The 10,296-nt window shown below is 54.2% G+C and overlaps 1 protein-coding gene across 1 annotated transcript in view; it reads left to right on the forward strand.

The window, feature by feature from the left end:
- Nucleotides 1–9,861, forward strand: part of ENG (endoglin) — a 30,506-nt gene extending 20,645 nt beyond the window's left edge. Inside the window, exons 4-15 of the mRNA XM_004005617.5 lie at nucleotides 166–328; nucleotides 1,235–1,394; nucleotides 1,696–1,825; nucleotides 2,276–2,450; nucleotides 2,716–2,858; nucleotides 5,054–5,191; nucleotides 5,411–5,449; nucleotides 6,062–6,178; nucleotides 6,511–6,762; nucleotides 7,790–7,844; nucleotides 8,846–8,947; nucleotides 9,074–9,861. Of these exons, the coding sequence (XP_004005666.1) occupies nucleotides 166–328; nucleotides 1,235–1,394; nucleotides 1,696–1,825; nucleotides 2,276–2,450; nucleotides 2,716–2,858; nucleotides 5,054–5,191; nucleotides 5,411–5,449; nucleotides 6,062–6,178; nucleotides 6,511–6,762; nucleotides 7,790–7,844; nucleotides 8,846–8,947; nucleotides 9,074–9,198 (1,599 nt within the window). The 3' untranslated portion in view covers nucleotides 9,199–9,861. The remainder of the gene's footprint in view (nucleotides 1–165; nucleotides 329–1,234; nucleotides 1,395–1,695; nucleotides 1,826–2,275; nucleotides 2,451–2,715; nucleotides 2,859–5,053; nucleotides 5,192–5,410; nucleotides 5,450–6,061; nucleotides 6,179–6,510; nucleotides 6,763–7,789; nucleotides 7,845–8,845; nucleotides 8,948–9,073) is intronic.
- The last annotated feature ends 435 nt before the right edge of the window (nucleotides 9,862–10,296 follow it).

Genomic DNA, 10,296 nt, shown 5'->3' on the forward strand with positions numbered 1-10,296 from the left:
CGGCCTGTGGGCTGGCTTCGGCTCCGCCAGCCTCAGCCTCCTCAGCCCTGGCCTTCTCTGCTCAGCCAACTAGCTGCCTCCCCAAGTTATCTCCTGACCTCTGGCGTGGAACAGAAGGCATTCAGGCCCAGGGACAGCGTCCTGAGCTGCCACATGTCTCCCCAGGACTCCAAACTGGTCTTTCACGAGGCCCTAGATGCCAACACCACACAGCTGCCATCCTTCACCACCAAGGACCAGCTCCTCAACTGGGCGAATACAAAGGGTCCAATTGCCTCTGTTGCTGAGCTGAACAACCCGCAAAGCATCCTCCTTCGTCTGGACCAAGGTCTGCCTCCCCAGTAGCCTCTCTGGGTTCAGGACTCTGCTCTTGAGGAATCTGAATTTCTCTGTCTCATTCCTCGGATGTGGACACTAAGGCACCAAGACAGGATGTGATTTGCCCCAGGTCACTTAGGACAGTGGTTACCCTTTCATCAAATGTTAGATTGAACCCTGTGAAACTGCTGCCATTTGTCAGTCTCTTGACCTACAAAAACAGCACTTTCATATTATTTATTGTGTCCCTAGTATGTGCCAAGCCCTATGCCAGGCATCTGGGGACCCTGTGGGGACAAACCCAGATCCTGCCCTCCTGGAGCTGGCACTATGGTAGGAAGATGATAAAAGACAGGTATACAAATTCTGTAATTTCAGGTCATGGTAAATACTCTAAGAAGGATAAAAGGGGGATGATGTACAGGCAGTTGCTGGGTTGCATCCCTAACGTACGCCATGGTTTTATACCTTAAATAAAATGTGTGCTGACAGATGAGGAAACAGAGGCCAGGGACTTGCCCTGGGTCACTCTGCTGTAAGTGGATTTGAACCCGGGTCCTCCCAAGCCCCCACTCTTTGCTGCTCCATCCTGCCTGCGTGCGTGCTAAGTCGCTTCTGTTGTGTCTCTTTATGACCCCATGGACTGTACCCCACCAGGCTCCTCTGTCCATGGGGTTCTCCAGGCAAGAATACTGGAGTGGATTGCCATTTCCTTCTCCAGGGGGATCTTCCTGACCCAGGGATTGAACCTCTGTCTTTTAGGTCTCCTGCATTGGCTGGAGAGTTCTTTCTTTTAAACCCTAGCACCACCTGGAAGCCATCCTGCCTGCCCCACCATTACTGTGGGAGAGGGTGGGCCTGTGTACTAGATGCTAGGCTGCTCCAAGAGGAGACAGAGGTGCGCTTATCTCCGCAGCCTCGAGCTCACCGTTCTCCTGCAATCTGGAACCCCAGAAGGACATGGGCCACACGCTCGAATGGAGCCCGAAAGCCTCGATCCGGGGCTGCCGCTTGGAAGGTGTGGCTGGCCACAAGGAGGCACACATCCTGAGGATCCTACCGGGCCCAGAGACCGGGTAAGGGTACCAGCCCCGCCAGCCCCGCCAAACCCACCCTCTATAAACCCTCGCTTCTGGCCAAGCCTTAGCGCCCCGGCCTGGTTAGAGAACTGTCACCCTCGCCTATATCTGGGCCCCGCCCATTTCCACGCTCACCCGACAGACCCAGGACCAACCAGGTTAGGAGTGCAGCTGCTGCTCAACCGACCCCAGGTCTTGCTCTGGCCCGGCAATTCCTGGTCAAGTTCCCCAACACTGCCCCACACCCCGCACTACTGCCCTCGCTGATGCGGGGGGGTACATCTCCCCCCACATCCAGGCCCCGGACAGTGACCGTGAAGTTGGAGCTGACCTGTGCTTGGAGAGATACTGACGCTGCCGTGCTCATCCTTCAGGGTCCACCCTACGTGTCCTGGTTAATTGACGCCAACCACAACATGCAGATCTGGGTGAGTCGCTTTGAGACCCACACAGCCCCGTTCAGATCTTCCCGAGGCTCCTCAAAGAAAAAAAAACAAACTTCCTGCACCATCACCCCAGCCCTGGGCCTTTATATACGATGATCCTTCTGCCCTCTGTGCTCTACCTATTCTTCCTTCAGACCTTCACCTAGATGGCACCTCCTCCAGGAAGCCTTCCATGATCCCTTAGAGAGGCCCCCTAACCCAGCCCACCGCATCAGGGAAGTTTCCTGGAAAGGTGAACTCCAAGCTGAGTTGAAAGACAGACAGGAACCAGTAGATGAGGGGAGGTGGTCCAGGCAGGGGAAACAGCAGGAGCAAAAGAGAGCCTGACTGAGGCCTGGCAGACCCTGGCCAGCCTGCAAGCACACCTTGCCAGGCTGTGTGACCCCTGACTGTGTCCATAGCTGCCTGCTCTGCCTCTCTCCCTGTCATTAGGCCACTGGTGAATACTCCTTGAAGATCTTTCCAGATAGGATCAACCCTGGCTTCCAACTCCCAAACACAACCCAAGGCCTGCTGGGAGAGGCCCGGAGGCTCAACGCCAGTGTAGTAGCATCCTTCGTGGAGCTCCCTCTGGCCAGTGATGTCTCTCTGCAGACCCACAGCTGTGGTGAGCACCTGGCTCCCTTCCCTTGCCCACCGCCCCCGCCGCCCCCGCCCCCGCCAACCTCCCTTTCCTGGCCCTCTCCTGGGATCTATTGCTACGTCCAGATGCTGTGTGAACTGGGAAAGTTGCAGCAGCTGGTGGGAGCCCCATATTCCTCATGTGCATCTCAGGAATGCTGAGAGTACCTAGCTAGAGAGGCGCTTAGCACCTCAGAGCACAGTGAGCCCCACAGTGACTGTCTGCGGGGGCCCCCTCTGCTACCCCGCAGGCAGTGGGCTGCAGCCCTCACCCACACCAGTGGAGATCACCACTCCCAATAAGGGTTGCAACCAGGAGCTACTTCTGACCCTGATCCAGCCCAAGTGCTCCAGCGATGGCATGACTCTGGTACTCAAGAAAGATCTCATCTCGGTAAGGGAGCTCCTGGCCTCCAGTCCAGCTGACACGGGTAACTGGTCCTTCTTCCGTCCTAATCCAGGAAGGAGGACCAATCACATTCCTCTGCAAAGCCTTAGTTTTTCCACCTGTAGAATGGGCTTGATAATGGTCCCTACCAGGTGGTGAGGATTACAGGAGGTCTCACGACCTCACCTGGCGTGGAGCAATGTGTTAGATGCTCAGTCGTGTTTGACTCTTTGTGATCCCATGGACTGTTACCCGCCAGGCTCCTCTGTCCATGGAATTCTGCAGGCAAGAATACTGGAGTGGGTAGCCATTCCCTTCTCCAGGAGATCTGCCTGACCCAGAGACTGAGCCCCCATCTCCTGTGTCTCCTACATTGCAGGCGGATTCTTTACTACTGAACCACTGGGGAAGCCTTATGTACTTAATACTGAAAGTGACAGTGTTAGTTGCTCAGTCATGTCTGACTCTTTACGACCCCATGGACTGTAGCCCTCCAGGCTCCTGTGTCCATGAAATTCTCCAGGCAAGAATGCTGTTGTGGGTAGCGATTCCATTCTCTAGGGGATCTTCCTGACCTAGGGACTCCTGCATTGCAAGCATATTCTTCACCCTCTGAGCCACTAGGAAAGCCCAAGTTCATACGTACTTAATAATATCACTTTAAAAACACATTTGCTCCCATCATATTGAGATGCCATAATTAGCTCCTCCTCCCTCATTAGACGTTTGGGTGTTTTCAATTCTGTAGTATTATAAATATGCAGGAAGTGTCATTGTGCATGAAATTCTTCTATAAATAGAATTGTTTTCTTAAGATAGGTTTCCACATCAGTGAGATTGCTGGGTCAAAAATGAGGGAACATTCTGGAAATTTTGAAACTTGTTGCCAACTCGCTTTCCAAAAGTTGATTCCAATTTTCGCTGCTGATTAATAAGAACACTTTGACTCTATCTCCAAATTATTGTTTTTTTGTCTAAAAAACTTTGCCTATGTGGGAGGTAGAACTTGTCTTCCATTCTTGTTTGAGTTTCTACTTTGATTAGTAAGTGTGGACTTGATACCGTGTGACTGAATAATAATCAAAGTCTCTGTAACTTTGTGGCTTGGTATTTTTCTTAAAAAAATTTTTTTTTCAATTGGAGGATAATTGCTTTATAGCCTTGTGTTGATTTCTGCCGCACAACAACATGAATCAACCATAAGCATACATGTGTTCCCTCCCTCTTGAGCCTCCCTCCGTTGGTATTTTTCTAATTTCTTTTTTTCCCCTTGATTATTTCTATAAGCTTTTTACATGAAGAAAGACATTTGTGGCCCTTTGTCTATCATTCTTATTGAACTAATCTCTCCTGGTTTGTTATCATTCTTTAAATTTTCGCCAGAGTGTTTCTTAATTTGGGGGAATGTTTGAAAACATTGGGCCATCCTAGCTGGCCATCTTCTCCTTTGTGATTTTTTTTTTTCTAGTCTTTCTGAGGCAGGAAATCTCTCTGCCAGAGTCTTGATGAGTCATGCATGTTCTCAGGGATTTTTAGAATGACATTTAACTCTATGTCCATGTGGAAGTGTTTTGGGGTGTGTGGTATCAGGGCCAAGGTGAAGCTCCATCTGTCTGCAGCCCATCTCCCCCTTCTTATCTGCCTCTACCTGGCCCAGCAGATGTCTGGGAGGTGGCAGAGGTGGTGCAGGGATCAGCAATGGCTGGCATTACCGCCATGCAGTCCCAAGGGGCCTGGATGCCATACACTGTGATCCACTGATCTTTGGAACATTACACTCAAGTTAAAAAGAATATTCTAGGTCTATAAATATATGCACAGATAGATGTCTGTGATTTATTATTCAGTGAGAAAACTAGGCTAAAGCCTGAAAGACAGTATGATGCCATTTGTTTAAAATGAGGGGGGAAAAAACCAAACCCACACAATTTCTCTGAATGCATATGTCTAGAACACACTCATGATGTCACAGATATTATTGCTAGATACAGAAGTGTGTCAAGTTCAGGAACAGTAGTAACTCTTAAACGCTGTAGGAAGATGAGACCTAATAAAAATGGGGATGAGAGCAGAGGCATGGCTGTGATTCGAGACCCCTGGGGTGTGGTCAGTCCTTGGTGCTGGGGTGAGATGGACAGGCCCTGGGGAGCCCTGTGCCTCCTGACGGTGCCTCCCCCACACCCCCCGCAACCCTGGCCCAGACTCTGCTCTGCACCATCATAAGCCTGACCTTCTGGGACTCCAGCTGCCAAGCTGAGGAAACAGAAGATGAGTTTGTCTTGAGCAGTGGCTACTCCAGCTGTGGCATGGAAGTGATGGAAAATGTGGTCAGTAACGAGGTAAGACCTGGGTAAAAGGGATGGTGGCCCCTCCAGGCGCCTCCTGGATCTTCCAGGCAGAGGCTTTGGGGAAAGCGGGTGTGGTGCTCAGTAGGAAGACAAGACAAGCTTCGCCACTGGTTGACTCAGTTTCCCCATCCAAAAAAATGGGTGCGTTGGGTGGGATACCCTCTGGCCTCCTCTTGGGTTCTGACAAGCTCCTTGGCTCTCTTCCTGCAGGTGGTCATCAGACTCCTGTCAAGCTCATCACCGCAGCGGGTGAGATGGACGGTCAACGTGCTAACCCATGTGGTCTGGGGGGAGCAGGCCTCAGGAGACTCAGGCCCTGATCCTGGCAAGCCAACGTGTCTCCAGTGTGCCCCCATCTCCCCTTCTGTGCAATGGGGGCAGTACTGTTCAGAGTCATGTTCTCAGTCTCTTAAGTCAGAGGGTTCAAGCATGAATTGGCTGCATGGCCTTGGGCAAATCACATAAGCTTTCAGGGCCCAAAGGTCCTGTTAATAGGAGGATAAGAAAGGAACCCCCTATGGGATGAGCTGTCACCAACAGGAGACATGGAAAGCACACAGGTCTTGTGAGGAGCAAGTTCTTTTTCTGGCTGTGTGACTTGTGGGATCTTAGTCCCCCACCCAGGGACTCAGATCAGACACCGGGCCTTCAACAGCAAAAGCACAGAATCCTAACTGCTGGACTGCCAGGGAATTCCTGAGGGCCAGTTCTTGATAAATATCAGTTGTGGTGGGGAAGGGGGAGGTTTAAGGTGAGGAGGAGCGTCACGCAACAACTCTGGACCATGACTCCTGCTCCCACCCCTTAGCTTTCTCACTGGGTGCCTCCCAGACCCACCAAGCCTCCCTCCCATCCCCACAGAGAAAGGTGCAGTGCATCAACATGGACAGCCTCTCCCTCCAGCTGGGCCTCTACCTCAGCCCGCACTTCCTCCAAGCCTCCAACACCATCGAGCTGGGCCAGCAGGGCTTTGTGCAGGTACTGGACTTGGACTTGACCGCTCAGGCCTGCCGCCCCCTGGGATTTCTCAGAGCCTTTCTTTCTCCCCAGTGGAACTTGACTTCCTAGGGGGAGGAGGGGGCCAGCCTGATGCAGGTTTGTAGGGGTGGGGAGAGCTGAGGCGGGGCTCAGACACTGGTTGGAATGTCACTTCTTCCTCCTCCTTTGCTCCACGCAGGCCAGTAACTGTCCTTCCACCATCAAAGTTCCTGAGCAGGAACTCTAGAACTCTAGCTTATTTCGCGAGAACAGGTAAGGTGGAGAGTTACGAGTTACTGACCGGGCCTCGGTCCCCTTACCTACCCATGCAGGTGAGCGTGTCCCCATCCATCCCTGAGCTCATGATCCAGCTGGAGAGCTGCCAACTGAACCTGGGGCCCGACATGGAAATCGTGGAACTCATCCAGGGCCAGGAAGCCAAGAGCAGCTGCGTGAGCCTGCTGTCCCCGAGCCCTAGTGGTGACATACGCTTCAGCTTCCTCCTCCGTGGCTACTTGGTGCCCATGCCCACGACTGGCATCCTCAGCTGCTCTGTGACCATGCATTCCAGGATTCGGTCCCTGGTGAGTGGGGGCCAGGCCCAGCCCAGCTTCAAAGGTGGCTTCTGGGTCTGGAGTTTCCAGGAAGGGATGTGATAGACCAGGAGGATGTGGAACCAGTCGGAAGAAGACAGCCACAGGCAGACACGTGGCCTCTGGGTACCAAGGGGACTCTTTCTGCCACCTGACAGCATTTGGATGGCTGTGCTATGTCTTGGGACATTGGTCGGATATGCAGCTGCAACCACTATCCATCTGTCCATCCATCTATTATTTCACCCATCTGTCTTCCCACCATCCCATTCAGTCATCATTTATTAGTTGATGCTTCTCACCATCCCACCCAGTCATTCATCCAGAGTCTGTCCATCAGCTCAGTCATCCATCTATCCTTCTACAGTCACACCCAGTCATCATCCATCAATCCATCCACCCAGGAATCCATCCACCCTCCCATCTTATCCATATAGTATGATCACCATGGTAATCTCAACAAACAAGAGACATCAGGGAAGAGGGTTAGTACAAAGGACACAAAATTCTGATTTTCTGCAGTTACTGGTCACAACACTTATACCAGTTCTTAAACACTGGGCCCTGGACACACACACATACACACACATACAGTCATCCCCAAGCACTTGCACACAAAAGGGTCTTCAGGATAAGAAGCTTCTGTGGTTGTATGAAGCTGGAGAAGCCTCGGGGACCACTGAGTGGGCTCTCCCTAGGCCACAGTGAGCCTGGGCTTCTGGGCATTCACAAGGATAATGGATGGAGTGCCCCCATAATCCTCATGGGAGTCGGGAGCCTTTCAGGAACTCACAGGAAACACACCAGGAGCAGCTCAGAACTGTCTGGCTGCCACCCTTCCACAGCACAGATCTGCCAGCATTTGCCCAGAGGCCCCCAGCCAGAAGGTGGTGCAGATGGGGCTCAGAGTCAAGGCCCCAGGGTGGGCTGTGGCAGGCCAGGATCACAGAGACAGGGAGGAAGCCTGGAGCTGCCTCTCAAAGACTGTGCCATACCCCGGGCTCTCTTCCTCCTCCAGGAAGTCCACAAGACTGTCTCCACACGCCTGAACATCATCAGCACCAGCCTGCATGGTGAGTTCTAAGTCTCCCCGGGGTTCCAGGGGCTGAGGTCAGAGTGGGGTGTAATGGATGCTCAGAGGACCCCAGAGAGCAGGGTCCACAGCTACATCTTCCACATGGACAGCATTTGCTTGTGACCACCCCACGGGACCATATGCCAGGCCTTTGGCTCTTCTTGATCCCCAGAGTGGCTGGCTGACCTTGCTGGGGGATGGAGCCTTCTGGAATCAGGACTAGACAGGACTTGGGGGCAGTGCTGGCCTCTCTTTCCCTAAGATCTCTAGTGTGGAGGATGCCCCTCAGCCCAGCTCCCCCAGCCTGTCTTAGTTCCCCCTGGGCCCAGGTGCCCCCTGGGCAGAAGAGTCCCTGACACTGAATGCAGGTGGGAGAAGCATCAGCCCCTTGGCCATCCCACCTGGGCCCGGATGGAGCCCCTACGCCCAGCCTACAATCAAGAAGGCAGGCTAATGACCCCACTGAGGGGATGGGAACTCAGAGGCCTACAGGCAGGCTGCCTGGCCCATAGTCAGATAGCCATCAGGAGTGCAGAAAGAGTGAAGCTTGGGAAAACCCAAGAGAGCTGAAGGGCCTTCAGGGGCGCTCTGGCTTTCTACTTTGGTAGCAGGCTCAAAGAGGAGTAGGGACTGACCTAAGGTCACACAGCGGGACTCTGGACTCTCAGGCCCCACTCACACTTTGCTCAGATTATACCATCCAGCCTCCCTAAAAATGTATCTCTACCAGTCTCAGGAGTCAGAGGCATGGCCCCAAAGGCCTGGCTGGGCCCTTTTAGGGGGATGCTCATAGCAACACAACTTCATGCCACGTGTGGGTGTGATGATCCCATTGGCTAGATGAGGAAATGGGTTCAGAGAAGTCAGGGTCAGTGGCTGAGCTGAGGCTGGCACCAAAACCTGCACTCCTGGCTGCACAACAGGGTGGGGAGTGGGGGTGGAAGTTGCAGGGAGGAGACGGCAGTGCTGACCGCAGCCATCCTGTCCTTGGTGGTGCAGACAAAGGCCTCGTCCTGCCTGCTGTGCTGGGCATCACCTTTGGCGCCTTCCTCATCGGGGCCCTGCTCACCGCCGCGCTCTGGTACATCTACTCGCACACGCGTGAGTATCCCAGGCCCCCACAGTGAGTGCTCAGGTCCCCTCCATCACCACCTGGGGGAGCCCAGCGCAGTCTCTGGGGCAGTGGGGACCCCTGGCCGGGGCCCTGACCTCCACCCCTGCCCCCAGGTCACCCCGGCAAGCGGGAGCCCGTGGTGGCGGTGGCTGCCCCGGCCTCCTCGGAGAGCAGTAGCACCAACCACAGCATCGGGAGCACCCAGAGCACCCCCTGCTCCACCAGCAGCATGGCGTAGCGCCCAGCCAGCCCTCGCCCAGCGGGAGAGACTGAGCAGCCACCAGCTGGGAACCACTGGCCGTGGACTTACCCCGGAACCCCAGCCCCTCCACTTGACCAAGGATGAACCCTGCCCTCTGCACCCGCCCCTGCTGCCTCCCTCCCAGAGGCCTACCACCAGTGGGAGCACCAGCTCGGAACGCCTTGGGGTCCCCCCACCCCACCCCAATGAACCTTCAAACCCAGAGGGCCTGGGGTGCAGCTGCCCGGGACTGCAGAGTGAGAGTCCACTGCCCTGTACGTCCACATTGCTGTAAACACCCAAGAAAGTCCCTGTCATTGTAACCTGGATCCAGCACTCGATGACCCGGGCCGGGCAGGAGTTGAGAACTCCAGGACTCAGTCCAGCCCACCCAGGCTGATGGCGCCTCCTCTGTGGAAACCAAGCCAGCACAGAGCCACCGGCACCTGCTTCCAGCAGTCTCCGCATCAGAACTGGCACGACTCTGGCAGAAACAGAAGCCTAGGGGCACCCAGCCTGGGAGTGGAGTGGGGGAGCCTAGCTCCTCCCTGCAACTGTCACACAGAGACACTCCCCCCATGTCCCCCCCACCCCCCAGGCACTCTGTCCTGGGTCCTCCACTATATACTCACCACCAATAAATCAGACCATGAAACCAGAGCTGGGCTGGGCTGGAAAGGGGGAGGCACCTATACCAGGGAGAGGGGTGACTGTTCTGGGTTCAAATTCTGGGTTCAAATCCCACTTCTGGGCTGTGTGACTGTGGACAGGTCCCATGGCTTCTGTAAGCCAGCCACCATTCTCTTATCTGTGAAACGGGTGTGGGAATTTGTGATCACAAGGTCCCTGTGTTTACCATATGGTCAAGGGACACCAATCCATCCTTTTCATTTCACAGACAGGCCACCTGAGGCTCAGAGGGAAGGACTTGTCCAGGCCACACAACCTGGGCTCCTATGCAGGCCAGCTCTTGGACCAGCCATAGTCCTCATCCCCCTATTATCTGCTGAGGGAGCTAGAGGTCAAGAGTCAGTCAAATGTTTGTGTCTTAGTTGCTTGGTTGTGTCTGACTCCAAGCAACCCCATGGACTGTAG

The sequence above is a fragment of the Ovis aries genome, chromosome 3 (assembly GCF_016772045.2).
Source record: "Ovis aries strain OAR_USU_Benz2616 breed Rambouillet chromosome 3, ARS-UI_Ramb_v3.0, whole genome shotgun sequence".
In the NCBI taxonomy this organism is placed as follows: Eukaryota; Metazoa; Chordata; class Mammalia; order Artiodactyla; family Bovidae; genus Ovis; species Ovis aries.